This window comes from Haematobia irritans, chromosome 4 (assembly GCF_050003625.1).
Source record: "Haematobia irritans isolate KBUSLIRL chromosome 4, ASM5000362v1, whole genome shotgun sequence".
Classification (NCBI taxonomy): Eukaryota; Metazoa; Arthropoda; class Insecta; order Diptera; family Muscidae; genus Haematobia; species Haematobia irritans.
Genome location: NC_134400.1, coordinates 75,196,090 through 75,215,373, shown reverse-complemented (window position 1 = coordinate 75,215,373; position 19,284 = coordinate 75,196,090). Strand labels below are relative to the sequence as shown.

Genomic DNA, 19,284 nt, shown 5'->3' with positions numbered 1-19,284 from the left:
TTAGTCGTCGACATTTTAAAGAGACTGTTAACCAATTTTTATTATCGGGTTTCCCACAAAATAAGCAAGTAAACCAAAATAATACTGACTTTTTAACTTGGTAGGTGTATATAAATCTTATGGTGTTGTAAAAATGAACTAAACTACAATGTTATAGATGAACTAAAATTTAAGAAAATTATAAACTAGACAAGTTGAAAAAAATCTTAAGGGCTAAATCATGGTCAATATTACTACAGTTTAGTTCATTTTGCAACGGATCAGTGTGGGTTCTCTCTGATGGTTTCTTTGAACCATCTTCGGTGTGAATCATCGTGTGATGTCTGCGATTGCACACAATGCAGGTTTTTCGGGATGGACACCAGTTCTGAGTATGGGAAGCAATTAAAGCAGAAATTCTTCACCAACTTTCTTCGCTCAGATGCATTCATATTCGAGAACCTCAAGCATTCTTTCAAGAAGTGCCGGTCCTGGCACAACTTGCACTTTGGCAAAATGGAAGTTGCGCTGAAAGGCAAAATGTTATTCAATATGTGAATGGTGTATTGAAGCTAGACAACTGAATATTAAGCGATAGGCAAAACATATAATTTGACCAAAGGGCGAACTATAATCCCATTCTGGGTACGAACTTCAGCCACTCGAACATTTGAGTCGCTGCCTGTGAAAACCTTAACTACCCGACCCAGTCGCCACTCTGTTGGCGGTAGATTATCCTCCCTTACAATCACAAAATCATCTGTCTTGAGGTTTTCCTGAGTTACTTTCCATTTATACCTACGCTGGAGTTCGCAAACGTATTCATTTTTCCATCATTTGGTGAAGTGCAGCTGAATCAGCTTGAGTCTCCGCCAACGATTGATTGTTGACAAGTCGTCAGATATTTCTTCCGGGACAGCAGTCAGTGGAGCTCCTCTTAACAAATGGCCGGAGTCAGAGGAGCTAACTCGGAGGGGTCTTCGCTCATAGGAGAAAGTGGACGTGAGTTCAATACACTTTCGATTCTTATGAGCAACGTTGAGAACTCTTCATACGTATATTTATGGTTGCCAGCTACTTTTTTTAGATGGGTTTTCACACTTTTCACTCCCGCTTCCCATAGACCACCCATGTGTGGTGCATGAGGAGGAATGAAGTGCCACGTAAAGCCATGAATGTTGTATTTTCAAATCAAAGCCATTTCTGCACTCTTCAAGAAATTTTTGTACTCCTGTCGCAACGCACGACTAGCCCCAACAAAGTTGGTCCCATTATCGGAGAATACCTTATAGGGGAAACCTCTTCTCCCAACAAACCTGCTGAAAGTTGCAAGGAACGCTTCAGCCGACAAGTCCGAACATACCTCAAAATGCATGGCGCGTGGACAGGCACACAAATATAACAGCATATCCCTTACAAAGGCTCGCATTTTGTAGTTGCGACGTTTTCAGGTCAAATGGTCCCGCAGCGTTGGTAAATGCCAGCGTTGGTAAATGGCAACGAAAATGTACATCTTTCCACGGGGAGAGCAGCCATGATCTGGTTCCGAACACGATTTTTGTATATAGCGCTGGTTCGGCATTTTCGAATACACAGGCGAACAGAATTCCTTAATCGTATCACATAAAATTCTTGGCGAATCGCTCGTAACATGCTCTGATGCTTAGCATGTAAAAGAATTTTATGCGTATAATCGATCAATAGTTGACAAAAACGGGATTTCTCAGGTAAAATTATGGGATATTTCTCATTATAGCTCAAGTCCGAATTTGTCAGGCGACACGTAGTATCCTGTTGTCGTCAAGAAAAGGATTAAGCGACAGCAACCTTTCGAATTTACAGTTGTTGTTGAAGCATAGAAGGTCATTTGAGAAAGCATTATTAAACGAAATTTCACGAACTTCATCTCTGAAGACGTTATGAAATCCTTATATATTTCTGGCGTACGGCATTTCCGACACTTTTTCATGAACCTAAATATGAAGCAAGGGTCATAAGGCTCTGTCCAAGGAGGAAAAACGCTCTAATATTTCGTCCGATTCTAATTGAGTCTGATGGTCAATGACCTTCCTCTCTAATGTCGACTCTCTCGGTATAGTCAACTTCGGCTATGTTTCCGATGGTTTGGACAACCGCTTTGGCCCGTACCACCATAGATCACTTGATTGTAGTTCATCTGCTGTAGCTCCTCTCGTACCCATATCCGCTGGGTTTTCCGTAGTGGGAACATGTCTCCAGTTAACATTGCCAACATTTTCAAGAATTTCGGAAACTTTGTTTGCCACAAAGGTTTTCCAATGATATGGTGGCTTGCTAAGCCAGGCTAATGTAATGGTCGAATCTGACCCAAGGTATATTTCTTTTATAGGTAAATCGATACTTCCACAAAATGATTTCAACAATCTTGATAGCAACGTAGCTCCACATAATTCTAACCTGGGTAGACTAACCGTTTTCAATGGAGCCACTCTACTTTTCGAAACCAACAAATGGGATGAGATTTTATTATCTGATGAGACCGAACGAATATATAAAGAAGCACAATAAGCCTTTTCTGAGGCATCATAAAATCCATGTATTTCCATTTTGTGCTCAGGTGAGTATTTGACCCAACGTGGAATTTTAATTTCCCGTATTCCGTCAAAGTTTGAGGTAAAAAAATTCCATTTATCGAGAGAGGCTTCATTTATCTCCTTATCCCAATTCGTTCCCTCAATCCACAATTGTTGCATCAAAATTTTTGCCACAATGATTATAGGCGCCAACCACCCGGCAGGATCGAAGAGTTTCGCTATCATCGACAAAATTTTGCGCTTGGTCATAGGTGCAGTTCGAAAATTAATTTTATAATTTCATAAAAGAAATGATCAGACATGGCATTCCACCGAATACCTAAGGTCTTAGTCTCGCTAGCATCTTCAAATATCAAGAAATCTTCATCAAGAAGATCTTCCGGGGGTAAATTGTCCAAAATACTGGGGAGATTTGCAGTTAGCTTCTTTAGAGGAAACCCAGCTGAACCCAATAGGTCGATCAGTTCCAACAAGCACGATTTAGCTTCAACATATGTGTGATCCTGTAAAATGCTCGATGCCCTGGGATGACTAGATTTTCCGTCCTCGCTAAGTTGAAGCTATGTTCCAATTTGTAGATAGGGAGCACAATTAACTTCAAATGTGACCGTTTTCAAGCAAAAGTCTTGGGCCCTTTCACTTGGGGACATACGAAAGAGAAGTCTTTGGAACTGCTGATCCTCGTCGTGAACATAGATATGCCTATACATTTTCTCAATGTCTCCATTTAAAACGAATTGGAAAAAACGCCATATCAAAATTACATTCATGAAGTCATTTTGCTGTGCGGGCCCCGTATGAAGAACATCGTTCAGTGAAAATCCAATACTAGTCTTCTTAGAGGCGTTGAAAACAACCCTTAACTTAGTAGACGTACAATCCGGTTTTACCACGCCGTGATGTGGTAAGTAGAACGATAGACAACGCGAATTGTAAAAAATTTCTATGTCAGACGTACCCGTCATATGACCCAGTCCAATATACCCAATATGACCCAGTCCAATATACTCGGATAGTACCCTCTGGTATTCATGCCCCAAGTCAGAAGATCTATTCAGTGTGTTTTCCATTCGAAGAAATTGGCCCAATGCCGCTCGTCTTGATGATCCCAAATATACATTAGAGGGCATATTTTGTTTGAATGGCAACCTGACGACGTATTTGCCAGTCGGCTAACAGTATCCTTGTAAAATTGCTCACAATAGACATCATCATCACAAGTTGTGGCATTAGATGATATGTCCTCCAGCTCCCAAAACTGTCGTAAATCGTCACTCAAGGTATCCGGAGACGTAACCCATGAAGAAAATGTGTGTACAGATCAGGCACACGGTTTGCCGCTCAAAATCCACCCAAATTCCGTTTCTTGAGCTAACAAATTCTCTGAAATGTTCTTCTCAACGCCCGACTTCAAGACAAATGGCAAAATGTCGCTTCCTAATAACATATCAATTTGAGCAGGTTTTGAAAAATTCGGATCGGCCAAACTCAGGCGATTAATTTCTGTCCGAGATGTAGGCTGGACTCGACGGCATCAAATGGTTCAAACTTGAGACAACGATTACTTCAGCTGAATGGGCAAATTTAGATATCCGAGATTTCAGAGTAATATGACACATTCGGGAAGAATATTCCAAAACGGTTCCTCCAAGTCCGGAAATTGTCGTGAACGATTTCCTTGTTGGAATTGAGAACCTATTGACCACCCTAGAAGAAATGAATGACTCCTGAGAGCCCTGATCTATGAAAACCCTGATCGGGAAACAGATCCCTTGATGATCAATATCCACCAACGTTGTTGGTAGAATTGTTTTATCGCCCGATTCCGCAAAATGTGTCTGAACATTTGAGGAATCAACATAAACCGCAGTTGAAGTGTTCGTTTGATCAAGGTTTTCGGTTTCAATATGGAATGATGTCGCTTGCGGATTAAGATCACTTTTACCCTGAGCTTCGACAGAACTAGAATCAGTGTGCAGCAGAGTATGGTGAGGTTGCTGGCACTTGAGGCATAACTTGTCACTTGGACAATTTTGAGCTACATGCGAGTATCCACCACAATTTGCACATGTTTTGCTCGTCGTAATAAATCGTCTTTCATTCAGTGGCCATGATTTAAATTTGGGGCAGGCTCGTAAAGCATGATTCTGTTTGCATGCTTTACAAGGTCTGTAATTAGTTTCATAATTGGTATGGTAATTCTGTGATTTTTGTGGTGTTGCAGGCAAACTTGCAGTCTTTATATCCAGAATTGACTCCAGCATACTCAAACGCTTGGTAATGAAATTGTCCAATTGTTCCCATGTTGGTATTTCTTTGTGATTGTTCAAAGTATTTTCCCAAGCGGTTAGCGTTTCCTCTGGTAGCTTCGAAGAAACCCAGTATACCAAAAATGGATCCCAGGCGACAACTGAAATATTGTATGTTCTAAGAACTGACAAGCAATTGTTCATGGTATACTGAAGATTTCTCAATGATTTCCCTTTCTCCGATCCCAATTGTTCAATCTCAAAAATCCTCCTCAATTGGTGATTTATGAATATACGTCTATTTTCATAGCGCTGACGAAGCGCTTCCCAAGCTAAAATTACTATCGGTCAAGGCAAATTGCTTGACAATTTGGCTCGCTTCACCACGAGTCTTGGCTCTTAGATGGAAGAGCTTCTGTGCAGGAGATAACTTCTGGTGCTTGATATAGATAGCCGAGAACATATCTCTGAAACTCGGCCACTTATCATAGCCACCCCTAAACACCACGGTGTCACATGGAGGCAACTTCAGGGAAAACCTAACGTTATCCCCGTTTTCAATTTGAAATCCCCCGCCCCCAGTAGAGGTTTCTGGTTTTGTTGTCAACATTCGGATTGACTCCAGAATCGAAGTTTTGCATGTTTTGTAGGCTTTGTAAGATTCGGTAAACTTTGCGTGAACAATCGTCTGTGTCTCCTGGGTACTGTCCGGTTTTTCTGTCGTCTCGATTTCATAAATTCAAACAAATTGATTCCAACGACGTTCCAAGTCATCCAATTTCACTTGTAGACTTGACGCTGTATGTATTTTGTCTTCAATTGTCGCAAACTCTGCGCAATAGGTCACCAGGTAAACTTTTGTGACGCCATTTCCACCAATGTTTGAAATACAAAGAAATTCAAACTTTTTATAATTACCACAGGTTAAACGTAACAAGCAATGTCACAAAGTATGCTTCGTAATATGGTGTTTTAAGGTTCAGATAAAAATCAAAAAAATATTACAAAGCTATTCAATGCTCAATGAATTGTAAAAATGCAGATCCCGTATTATGTCTCAAATTAATATTCAAGATTTCCAGAGCAAAGTAATAAACTCTTCAAATTCTTTAATTATCGTTTTTTACTCAGCGAGCAGAGATGCAACTCTCAACGGTCGTTTCCTTCAAGTTGAGTTACGTATATCAATATGAATTGAACGTTAATATCAATATGTTAACAAGTACAGTGAAGTAAAAGAGGTTTCCTAGCTTTTCATAAACCCTTAAATTCATCAATTATAACCACTGATCTATTATCGAAGACTTTCCATCACATAATCCAATATCCAAAACGTTCGTGGAAAATATTCTTTCAATAATTAGTCACAAAACCATGCGTAACTTTCCTTGTCAAGGCAATATTTTCCCAGTGTAAACAGTCAATATAAACAAACTCATATGTAAAATAAGAACCAATTTACTCTAAATACTCCGATTGATTGAGAAAAATTGTGCACAAATAAATCGAAATGTCATCAAGGTACAAATTATTCCTTATCAATAAAATTAGCCTCGTATGTTTTGATTCAGCATGAAACCCACAAGTCTAATTATTAAATCCAAATTTGCCCGTGGTATCAATATTTTCCCCGTACTCAAATTCTATCTGGCAACGATCGTTCCGACAGCGAAGTGAGAGACTGAGATAATGTAATGTGCAGTCACAGGCCGTTATTGCAACTTAACTGAGAATATACAGAAGAATAGAAACAAAGGCAAATATCCACCTACCGTCTTTCGTGCTTCATTTACTCCCGCACCTGATCGAACTGGTGACCGTTATAACTGCCTTCCTCTCTATACTCCAACTGGAGTTGTGTTTAATGGAGTGTGGGTGTCACCTCGTATATCTACTCCTTTTAACGATGTGATGGAAACCACGTTGTCGAGAACACTAAGATCGATCACTAAACCTTGCTCAACTCCATTAAACCCGAATCCGACGCACGATATTGCAGCAAATGAGCTAATTCATCTTTAAAATTATTTATATTCACACCTCTTTCCGCAAAAGAATTGCAATTACAAAGTTTCCTAGAATATTCAATTAAAATCCACCACAAATTCACTTTACGCGCCACGGCAGTCCAATGGACAAGTCATTCCACTAATAATTGGATAATTATTACGAAAATACTTCCCGGTTAATTGAATTCGTTAACACACGTTTCTAACTCTGGATGTTTGCTTCGTTCATCAGTAAACCACGGACTGTGAACACACGTTGCACCTGTCATCCGTACTTGCTATGCACTTATTCAATCGCATAAGATAGTAATCCCGCTGTTATTGTTGCTAGAATATAAACTTGAAGGTGGAGGTGAGAACGATTCTCAGCACAAAATATTGTATGCTATAGGGGATATTTTCGGCAAGCCTTGGCGTACGAAACCCTTGGAGACTGTGATTTACGTTATGGCAGCAATGTAAGTAGCGCAAGACATGGGAAGAAGACGGAAAGAAGAATTATGGATCATAACAGCAATACTTCTCAGACAATATTCACTACAATGAGAGCATTGCCTTTGACAAGCGTAGCATATAGTTCATGTGGAAAGAGAGTATGTTAATAATATGTAATTAACATACATGTATGTATACCCCCAGATGCTGGTGAACCATTAAGAGAACCCCTGGTTAATGCTTCTCTTAATGAAGGCTATTATCTTTATATGTCTCCAATTTATTTGGCTACTCAAGTAGCACCTTCGATTTAGTACTTGTCAACAAATGCAAAAACAGAAATTTGACAAATGCTCGTGAAGCATTTATTCCGTTTGTCAAGCAAAATCAATTGTTTTTGTTAAAACTCAAGAAGAGTCTCGTGAAGACTCTTTCATAGACTATGCGCGAGCCACAAGCCCTACTTCGTATTAGATAATTACAAACGTGAATTAACCAGAGAACGATTTGCAGTGCTTTGCAATGTTCGCAATAACTAAGTTGCCTTTTCTTTTTATAATGCACCAATACCTAACCATTCACACATTAAACACATTCTACATACCTTTTTTTCATATTGTTTTCTATGGTACTTAGGAAATAAGGTTAGGTGGACGTGATCCAATGTCTTCCTCAGCATCATTGATTGTGCTACCAGTTCGTTGACGGTTCTGAAGGACCATGTACAATTGAGGGAGATCTACGGAAGTGGAAGTGTAAATATTCAAGAAACTCCCACAATTGTAATCAATAATGGCAGTTCCAAGCAATAGAAAAAAAGATAAACACCAAAATGTTTATATTAGTATTTTGGCTATTTTATTGTACCGGCAGTGGTTGATCTTACCGCTTGAGTCGTCGCTGCAAAAGTAAAATTCAATCGACTCAAGCTCTGATTAGGAATTCATGGTATATCATATTCAGATAAATTTCAATTGGAATGTAATATAAAATGGTTGCCCATTATCCAACTGAGTGAATTTGTAGCTCAGAAATATTCCAGTTGGATAAGGGGTTGCCATTATAAATAAAACTTAATTAATCCTATATACATTACAATAATTTAAAATAATTCATGTTTATCGACTGATGTGTTTAACTAGTTTAAAAGAAGTATAGATTTGTTGAACTAGCTTCAACACAATCAATTAAACTAATAAATTATAGATTGTCGTTATTTGAAAAGAACTGTGTTTTAATTATCGGGTAATTAAATACGCCTCAATATAAAAACGTAACAATTGGTGTCGGAAGTGAAATAACGAAAAAAATAATCTACAATGAAGTTTAATGAGCTTCGAGTGGAAGACTTAAAAAAGGAATTGAGCAAACTGGAGCAGCCGACTACAGGAAACAAAGCTCAGCTTCAAAAGCGTCTACTGGAAGAGTTCGAACGACGCAAAATGGATATCGAGACACATGAGTTTGATTATAAGGAGGACATTGACGAAGCAATACTCGTCAATACCAGCAGTGTAGAAAATCCATCTGTGGCTTCAAGTGTTGTGGATTACACATCAATGCTCAATGTTTTCAGCAAAATGATGGAAGAGAATTCTAGAAAACTTATGGAACAAAATTCTCTAAAAATGGAAGAGAATTCTAGAAAACTGGAAGAAAATTCTCTAAAAATGCAAATTCTAGAATTCTAAATGAGAATCTTCTACAAATTGCTGAAGGCATAGAAAAACGTGTGGACCATATCGAAAGCCAAATTGGGGAGCTGGATAAGAAGATTATTTCTGTGGATGAGAAAATTATGGTTCATGATGAGAAGTTTCTACACATTGAAAGAAAAATGTCAGAGCTGGAAATTAAAGGTGGACCAGTGCGCGTTATCGAGGGGTCGAAATCCAAACCTCCTGTTTTCGGTGGCTCAACTTCATTTGATGTATTCAAATTCCAATTCGAAATGGTTGCTTCTAGAAATTTATGGAACGACAATGACAAAGCAATCGAACTTCTATTGGCATTAAAGGGCAATGCCGCTGATGTGATACAAAGCATTCACGTTCCTTCTCGAAATAATTATAATGAACTAATAGCGGCACTACAACGTAAGTACGGTGGAGAACATTAGCAAGACATCTTTAGAATGGAATTAAGAGAGTCATCCACTTGTGGACCGCATCAAGATTGAGACCTTTGTAAATGACATTCGAGACCCAGACATAAAATGTGCTACATATGCGTCACAAAAAGCTACATTTGTGAAAACTGTAACATTTGCCCTTGCACAAGAGACAGCGAGAGTACTAGCACGTCCTCAAGTTCACAAAGTTCACAAAGTACGCAGAGTGAGACCGAGCAAGATGAATCAAAATCCGTGACTGAATTGGTAAAAGAGGTCTGAGGCAGATAATGCAAGAAATGAAGCAGCAGACAAATAAATCTAGAATAAAATGCTATAACTGTGATAAGACTGGATATCTTTCCCGGGAATGTAAAGCATGGCGTAATACGTCGGGGTCAATCTCGCCATCTCCATTAAACAATAATCCAAAGAAGGCGACCACAAAGCCAAGCGACTCAAATTTAAATTTTGCGGATAATAGAAAAGGTGGCAAACAAGTTATTGATCAACCCTTGACACGAAGAAATCAATCTAGAAAGCACACACTTCTCGAAAGCTGAACCAAAGGAGACAGTTGTAAATGTCCGGCAGTTACACATCGAATCTGGCACAGACTGGTCAATAGAGCAACGTAAAGATCCCATTCTGAGAAAAATTATTTCGGCAAAAGAAGAAAATAAGAAACTCAGCAAGAAAGACGTCGCAACCGAAAGTCCACTTATGAAATCATACTGGGCTCAATGTGACAGTCTATGTCTGGTCAATGGAACCCTTCAACGTAAATGGGAAAGCGAAGATGGTAAGAGCAGCCGAAATTTAATAATCGTACCGGATTCAAAAATAAGAGATGTTTTGACGGAATTCCACAATGGACCTAGTGGAGGTCACTTGGGAATAACCAAAACAGCCGAGAAAGTGAAACAACGATTCAACTGGGTTGGATGCCAGAAATCAATTGCTGAATGGGTGGCAAATTGCAAGAAGTGCATAAAGGCGAAAGGGCCAAGACGAAAAAGTAGAGGTCTTATGCAAGAGTATAGGCCAGGAGCGCCATTTGAAAGAATAGCAATGGACGTTGCAGGGCCTTTCCCAGTAAGTGATTCTGGAAACCGATATATCCTTGTGGTCATGGAGTACTTCAGCAAGTGGCCAGAAGGTTATGCCATTCCAAACCAAGAGGCGAAGACGATTGTAGACGTAGTTGACAAGAACTGGATATGTCGCTACGGTGTGCCGTCCGAGATACACTCAGACCAAGGAAGACATTTTGAATCGGCCATATTCCAAGAGATGTGTGACTCCCTTGGTATCAAGAAAACAAGGACTACGCCATTGCATCCACAGTCTGATAGCATGGTAGAAAGGTTTAATCGCACTCTGGAAGAACATCTTCGAAAGGTGGTTGATAACGGCCAACGAAACTGGGGCGATCATATACCAAAGTTTTTGCTGTCGTATAGATCAGCCATACATGATTCTACGTCACGAACACCGGCCAAGGTCCTATTCGGAACGGAATTGAAGTTGCCCGGATATTTGATATTCGGCGCTACACCCAATGAGCTCGCCATGGAAGAAACCAGTAACGACATACCAACACACATTTGGTAAAGTTCACGAATCAGTGCGAAACAAAATAAAAATGGTCAGCAACAGGATGAAGGCGAGATATGATCGTGCAGCGAACACTGAGGGCTTTTAATAAGGACAACTGGTTCTGCTATTCAACCCGCAACGAAAGAAAGGATTATGTCCTAAACTACAAACACAATGGGAAGGCCCATATAAAGTCATCAAGAAGATCAATGATATTGTATACCATATTCAAAAGGACGACAGCCCATGGTCAAAGATGAAAGTCGTTCACCTGGAACGTTTGGTTCCATGCGGAACGGGTTCTGAGCCTGATCGGGACGAACAGGCTTAAGCGGGAGGCAGTGTTTAGAATTTTAAATTTCTAGATTTTAAGTTTATTCAAATTAGTCTCCGTTAATTTAAAATTTCAAATTGTAACGGTCAAATTACGTCATCACTTTCCAAAATCACTATTTTATTTTCAAGTACTTTCCTAAACATCTTTTGTTCTTAGTTTCCCAATCGTTCATTGTAAAGTAACCCCTTTTTGTTTTGTTATCTGATAATCATCTATGCCTGTGCGATATCTGCCATAGAGTAGAATGTTCCACTTGATTGTAGCCAAGACAATGAGCATAGGCCGATAAATATGTGCGATGTCGCCCGTGCGACATCTACCAGGTAGTAGATTAATCTAGAAGGTTGTAGGCCAGTTAGCGAGAACATTCGAAGAGAAGAAAGCTGTCAAGTCAGTCGTAAGCTAAAGTTTATACAGTACACATCGTAGAAAAAATAAGTGAAAAAGTGAAAAGTTAAAGTGAACCAAAGTTACATTCGTAACAAGTGTTCTATGTATATGTAATCATTTCGTGACATTTTGCGATGTTGTAAATACATTTCGATGAAATAAACGCGAAAAGGTGCCAAAATGGCGGTTGTTTTTTCCTTCAAAATATATTGTCAACACTATCATTTTTCAACGCGAAACAATGATTGAGGGGAACCAACAAATAGAATGCCGGCCTTTAACTAAAAGTACTGTTACGAATTTGATATTTCTAGTTTTAAGTTTATTGAAATTAATTTCCGTTAATTTCAAATTTTAACGATCAGATTACGGCATCACTTGTCAAAATCACCTCTTTATTTTCTAGTACTTTCCTAAAGATCTTTTGTGTTCTTAGTCGCTCATGGCAAAGTAACAACTTTTGTTTTGTTATTTTCATTGCCTATTGTTATTGTTGTAGTAATATGAGCATAACCATCTGCCAGATGAATTACGAGATGCTTGATGGTTGTAGGCAAGACTATGAGCTTTTAGATTGTTCTAGATGGTTGTACACAAGACTAGACGAGACATACATGATGGTTGTAGTATATTCTACAACCATATTGCTAGAATATTCCAAATCGTTATGGCTTGGCTATAAAACCTCTGGCAGATGGAGCTAGTCAAGTCAGTCGTAAACTAAACGTCGAACAGTATACATTGTAAAGAGCAACTAAGTGAAACTTATCAGTTAAGCAAATATGTTGTAGAATAACTGTGTTTTAATTATCGGGTTATTAAACACGCCTCAATACAAAAACGTAACTGTACCTATTATATATGGGTACTTCTAGTTTTAACTGCTGAACCTACTTGATTATTCTCTTTTGTTGAACCAACCCGATTGTTCCAAAAACATTAGCAGACTGCTTAAGTTTTTCCAGGTCCGCCAGTAATCTAAAGCTGTATGTTCCTAATATTCGTATGTTCACAGAAGAGGTGTTTATTGATTCCTTTTCTTCCGCATCATTCATGCAGTTGTCATTATACCTCGCGCCAATAGTTTTTGCAAAACCCGCCTATCAGGCAGCGACCCGTTATAGCAGATATCAGGAGTGATATCTGACGTCTTGAAGACACTAACATATCTAGTGTTTAAGTTTAGATGGGGTCATATTTGCTTAGTATCGTTGCAACCCTTCATCATAACATCCTTCTCACGCAGTATGAGCTAGCATGTAGCCAGAGGCATAACAACAGATGCCTTGCCAATTCATCCACTTCGCAGTTCCCATAGTTCCCAGTTCGCAGTACACCCATAGAAAAATTATTACCATACCGTACTTTATTCAGAGTTAGCCAACCCCGTATGGTACAATATCAATATCGAACGGTGCAGGCGGTACGCAAAGCACCATACGGTTTTATGAAAATACCAATATGATATTAAAAATAATACTTAAGCGGTATTAATATTTATACCATAAAGGTATTGATGTATAAACAGTGCGGTATTACCAAATAATACCAAAACGGCAATGAGTTTAATACAAATCCGGATTTTATTAATTCATTTTAGTTTAATAAAACACACGAAGACGCTTTCCTTTAATGTATTTAATACATAAAATACATACATATACCTCATCAGTTTTTCATGCAAAGTTATTCTCTAAATTCTATGTCCCATCGCAGGCACTGAGGCATGCAGTAAAGTTGTTTGTAGTGAGATTTGGAAAGACTATGTATGTCTCGCACGCATCTAATGAGAGAAGAATTCTGAATTAGCAAAAATTAATAATGCTAAAACATATTATACTTACCGATGCTTCGCTATATTCACAAATTTACGTTTACGTTGATTTCCCAGAAATGTTGTAATTTACTAGTCTAGTTGCTTTATGTGCAGAAAATAAACTACAAAGGCGACCAATTAGTTTTTATCAACGGCGACATATCATATATTACGGGGATGTGATAGTTAATACCATATTAATACCGGATGAAACTCATTTGATATAAAGTGGTATTAAAATTAATAGGTAACGTGAACCAGTCTATCAATACCAAACGGTAATGGCCACGTACCGCCATTTTTCTACCAGTGTATTGCACCCATATTAGGTGACTATTGTCTTGCTCAGCTATCTCATTGAGAGATTTGCGGCGGCTGATGGCCGTTTTCGAGTTATAGTACACAAAGTCCATTTATTTACAGGTTGACTGTCTGAGTATATATTAATGCCAACATTTGTTGGAACATTACTTCGCAGCCAATTCGTCACCACTCTTATTGCTAATATTGCAATCTGAAAACGCTACAGTGATTTCGCTATTCGAAGTTCCAGGTCCTTAGAATATACACCGAAACCTACTCGACCATCCGATTTAGGTTAGGTTAAAGTGGCAGCACGATTAAGATTCAGGCTCACTTAGACTATTCAGTCCATTGTGATACCACATTGGTGAACTTCTCTCTTATCACTGAGTGCTGCCCGATTCCATGTTAAGCTCAATGACAAGGGACCTCCTTTTTATAGCCGAGTCCTAACGGCGTTCCACATTGCAGTGAAACCACTTAGAGAAGTTTTGAAACCCTCAGGAATGTCACCAGCATTACTGAGGTGGGATAATCCACCGCTGAAAAACTTTTTGGTGTTCGGTCGAAGCAGGAAACAAACCTACGACCTTGTGTATGCAAGGCGGGCATGCTAACCATTGCATCACGGTGGCTCCCACATTAACTAAAAGTACCTATTACGTATGGGCACTTCTAGTTTTAACCGCTGTACCTTCTTGATAATTTTTCTTTGTTGAACCAACCAGATTGTTCCAAAAGCAGACTGCTTAAGTTAACTTTTCCAGATCCGCCAGTAATCTAAAGCTATATGCTCCTAAAAGTTACTTGCGCTTTATATATATATATATATATATATATATATATATATATATATATATATATATATATATATATATATATATATATATATATATATATATATATATATATATATATATATATATATATATATATATATATATATATATATATATATATATATGGGCACTTCTAGTTTTAACGGCTGAACCTTTTCGATTATTTTTCTGTTGAACCAACCAGAGTGTTCCAAAAACATTTGCAGACTGCTTAAGTTAACGTTTTCCAAGTCCACCAGTAATCTAAAGCTATATGCTCCTAAAAGTTACTTGCGCTTTACACAAAAAGCAGGACACTCACACAAGAGGTGTTTAATTGATTCCTTTTCCTCCGCATCGTGACATCTCATATAATAGTCATTATACTTCGCACCTATAGTTTTTGCAAAATCGCCTATATATATATATATATATATATATATATATTTATTTCAACCGTCGAACGGAACGGACGTGTCTATCATTAATAAAGGAGCATTGGACGGTATGGTTCCAAAGCAAAAATGGGGGGAAATTGAGAATGCTTTGTCTGGCGTCTACTCACAGGTGCTGGAAAAGTTTCCCGGCCCAGATCCTCGACACCAAGAGGCTGGTTGGTATCAAGGACGATTTAAGCTACCCGCATTTGAGGACCAGAGGTCTATAGAATGTTTTAAAGCTGCTCTGATACTAATTGGTGAAGTTTGGGAAGGAGCTGCTCTAGAGTTAGTCTTTCATTATATCCAAATGAAGGTGTATAAAAACGATCAGCTAAAGGATTCAGAAATGGACAAGCCTCTGTCTGAATCAGAAGTAAGCGGATCCTCTTGCGAAGTCGAGGGGGATACCAAGACATTTGAAGACATGGATAGATACCGTATGCGTGAGGAGGCTTCTACTGCCTCAGAACTCACCAAAGTTGAACCTATGGTTATTGCGAGAGTCACCGATGTCTCTGAAGAGGACATTCTTGATGACTCGATTGAAGCGGCTGATGTGACGGTTGTTGAAAATCTCGATGGTCCTACGGATCCTCCAGATAAATCTTCATCATTGTAAGGCTGCATGTGCTGCCTTAAAAGTTCTCCTGATGAAAGGGGACATAGATATAGTTCTTATTCAAGAACCATATGTTTATAAAAACAAAATATGTGAATTAAGTACTCCGGGGTTCAAACTATTGCAGTATAGCGGTAATGATGTAAATCGAGCCTGTATAATTGCTAAAAACGAGCTTAACTTGTTTCTGCTTCCTTCAATGTGCAATACAGACACTGTCGTTGCCAGTTTAGAAATAGCCAAATGCAAATATTGGGTATCTTCGGTCTACATGGGACATGACAGGGAGATGCCTCCATATGCCGTTAAGACCTTAGTGGAGGAGTCACTGAAAACAAAGACGAAACTCATTATGGGATGCGATGCGAATGCACATCATAGTATATGGGGAAGTAGTGATACTAATGCAAGGGGAGAGTCGCTAATAGAGTTTATTTTGCGTACTAATCTGGTAGTTTGCAACAAGGGAGATGTCCCAACCTTTGTCACTAAAAACAGGCAAGAGGTTTTGGACATCACCTTGGCCTCGCAAGAACTGAATGAAATGATATCTGAGTGGCAGGTTTTAAGTGAACACAGCTTCTCAGATCATCGCTACATCAGTTTCAAATGTGATGTTCATATCACCAAGATCATATTTCCGCCAAATGTTAGGAAAGCTGACTGGAATAGGTATAGGGAATCGTTCAATATGATGATACCGGAAATAACAGAGACAAATATGAGAAATGTGCAAGATATCGAATACGCAGTGGAGCGGATTACTAAGGCCTTCAACATCTCACTGAAAGCTGCATGCCCTAGAGGAAAGCCAAGGGGGAAACATCGACCACCATGGTGGTCTACGGAATTAAGTAATATGAGGAATTCCTGCAGGAAGCTCTTTAACAAGGCAAAGTCCACCAGAGCTTCTGAGGACTGGGACGCTTACAAGAAGATTCTGAGAGGATATAAGCGAGAACTGAGAAAGGCTCAGCATAACTCTTGGAATGATTACTGCAGCAGTATTGAGAATACGTCCGAGGCTTCCAGACTACGGAAGGTTCTAGCATGCACCAACTCCGCTCCAGGTTTCATTAAAACATCGGAGGGCAATTGGACAACGTCCAGTGAGGAGACGCTGGAGGTACTATTGGACACACATTTTCCTGGAAATCAGACGGTTGAACCATGTACTGGCGGTGCCACAGTTGCTCAGCGGTCGTTTCCTGTCGAGGAAATTGTATCGGAAACTAGAATAAGATGGGCGCTAAATAGCTTTGGACCATTCAAATCCCCTGGACCTGATGGAATTACTCCGGCGGAGTTACAAGCTGTAACTGACAAAATTATCCCCTGGTTGTCGGTGATATATAAAGGATGTATCAACTTATCATATATCCCAGGAAAGTGGAGGGAAACAAAAGTCGTCTTCATACCTAAAGCGGGAAAAGCCTCTCACTCGAGGGCGAAGGATTTCCGACCAATCAGCTTATCCTCATTCCTACTTAAGACTCTGGAGAGGATGATAGATATTTATCTTAGAACTAGCATCGATTCAAGTTTGTTCTCGAAACGACAGCATGCATACTCGAAGGGCAGGTCTACTGAGACCGCACTACATGAACTAGTCAGCTTTATTGAAAGCTCACTATCTGTCAAAGAATACACAATCGTGGCGTTTCTAGACATCGAAGGGGCGTTCAATAATGTCCATCCGAGCTCGATATTAAATGGACTGACAACTCTGAATGTTGATCCATGTATACTCAGGCTGTTAGACGAACTGCTAATGAAGAGACGTATTTCAGCCACACTAGGACAAGCAAACATACAAAAGTATGTGAACAGAGGCACTCCCCAAGGAGGAGTTCTATCACCTCTTCTTTGGAATGTTGCTATAAATAGCCTTCTGGTTACTCTAGAAAAAGAAAGGATAAAAGTGGTGGCATACGCAGATGATGTAGCTCTGGCAGTCAGGGGAAAATTCCCACCCACAATCAGAGATATTATTCAGAGGGCCCTCCGGATGACTGAACAATGGGCGAAAGACAATGGTCTTGGGGTAAATCCTGCAAAGACAGAATTAGTCATGTACTGCAAAGATCGCAAAACTCCCACGGTTAGGCCTATTTCCTTAGGGGGTATTGAAATTCCCTTTGGTGATTGTGCAAAATACCTTGGCGTTATTTTGGACAGGAAGCTGAACTTTAAGCTTAATATTGAAGAAAGTGCGAGGAAGGCAACTGTAGCTTTGTACTCGTGCAAAAAGGCAATAGGAAAAAAGTGGGGACTAAAACCAAAAATTGTGCATTGGCTATACACGGCAGTGGTTAGACCAATCATGCTATATGGTGTTGTAGTCTGGTGGCCGGCACTTCAGAAACCGACTGGTTTAGATAAAGTTCAGCGTATGGCGTGTTTGTGTATTTCAGGCGCATTCAGCAAGACAGGAACAAATTCCCTTAATGTCATGCTGCATCTATTGCCTTTAGACATTTTGGCCAAACAGTCAGCTGCAACAACGGCTGTGCGGTTGCGCGAACTATCGCTGTGGTCGGAAAAAGGTTACGGTCACAGTTCTGTCCTCAAAACAATGTCAGATGTGCCTAACGTAGTGGATTACACTTTGGCGAGTCCACTTTTCGACAAAAAGTTTGAGACTCTAATCCCCAACAGTGAGGCGTGGTGCACACAGACCCCGGGGAATAAAGAATATATAGATTTCTACACTGATGGCTCCAAATTGGATGGACAAGTGGGTTTCGGAGTATATTCTAATGATTTGGAACTTCGAATAGCGAAAAGATTACCTAATCACTGTAGTGTTTTTCAGGCTGAAATATTTGCAATAAGAGGGGGCGAATTGGCTGAGAAGTAATGTTCCAAAAAATGTGGGCATTAATATATACTCAGACAGTCAACCTGCAATAAAATCCTTGGACTCTGTGTTCCTCAACTCGAAAACGGCCATCGATTGCCGCAAATCTCTCAATGAGATGGCTGAGCAGTACAATATTCACCTAATATGGGTGCCTGGCCATAGGAACATACCGGGGAACTGCGAAGCCGATGAGTTGGCAAGGCTAGGGACTACCTTACATATTCCAGGGGAACTAGAATTTGTTGGTATGCCCCTAGCTACCTGCAAGCTCATGCTGCGTGAGAAGGCTGTTATGATGGCAAATGTTCGATGGGAGAATTGCAAGGGTTGTAACGACACCAAGCAAATATGGCCCCATTTCAACTTAAACCGCACACTAGATATGCTAATGTTCTCGAGACGTCAGATATCACTCCTGATATCTGCTATAACGGGTCGCTGCCTGATAGGAGATTTTGCAAAAACTATTGGCGCGAAGTATAATGACTATTGTATGAGCTGTCATGATGCGGAGGAAAAAGAATCAATTAAACACCTCTTGTGTGAGTGTCCTGCATTTTGTGTAAAGCGCAAGCAACTTTTAGGAGCATATAGCTTCAGATTACTGGCGGATCTGGAAAACGTTAACTTAAGCAGTCTGCTAATGTTTTTGGAACAATCTGGTTGGTTCAACAAAGAAAAATAATCAAGAAGGTTCAGCGGTTAAAACTAGAAGTGCCCATATGTAATAGGTACTTTTAGTTA

The 19,284-nt window shown here is 39.5% G+C and overlaps 3 protein-coding genes across 3 annotated transcripts in view; all 3 read right to left on the bottom strand.

The window, feature by feature from the left end:
• Positions 1-1,431: 1,431 nt before the first annotated feature.
• On the bottom strand, positions 1,432-1,858 carry LOC142235588 (uncharacterized). Its single transcript, XM_075306848.1, has 2 exons — positions 1,820-1,858; positions 1,432-1,770 (listed from the first exon to the last, which is right to left on the bottom strand). The coding sequence occupies exons 1-2, from the start codon at positions 1,856-1,858 to the stop codon at positions 1,432-1,434; spliced, it is 378 nt and encodes a 125-aa protein (XP_075162963.1).
• Positions 1,859-2,087: 229 nt separating this feature from the next.
• LOC142235587 (uncharacterized) lies at positions 2,088-2,801 on the bottom strand. The gene has a single exon (XM_075306847.1). It carries the CDS (start codon positions 2,799-2,801, stop codon positions 2,088-2,090), a length of 714 nt encoding a protein of 237 aa, XP_075162962.1.
• A 5,076-nt stretch (positions 2,802-7,877) lies between these two features.
• The window catches only part of LOC142235586 (uncharacterized), a 22,889-nt gene continuing 11,482 nt past the window's right edge, over positions 7,878-19,284 (bottom strand). Inside the window, exon 4 of the mRNA XM_075306845.1 lies at positions 7,878-7,984. Within this exon, the coding sequence (XP_075162960.1) occupies positions 7,878-7,984 (107 nt within the window). The remainder of the gene's footprint in view (positions 7,985-19,284) is intronic.

Bases quoted from the DNA above. Each gene is read 5' to 3' on its own strand.
- LOC142235588 (XM_075306848.1), bottom strand. From the start codon at position 1,858: ATGCTTTCTCAAATGACCTTCTATGCTTCAACAACAACT. The intron at 1,771-1,819 runs GTAAATTCGAAA...TGACGACAACAG, and splicing joins TCTATGCTTCAACAACAACT to GATACTACGTGTCGCCTGAC.
- LOC142235587 (XM_075306847.1), bottom strand. From the start codon at position 2,801: ATGACCAAGCGCAAAATTTTGTCGATGATAGCGAAACTCTTCGATCCT.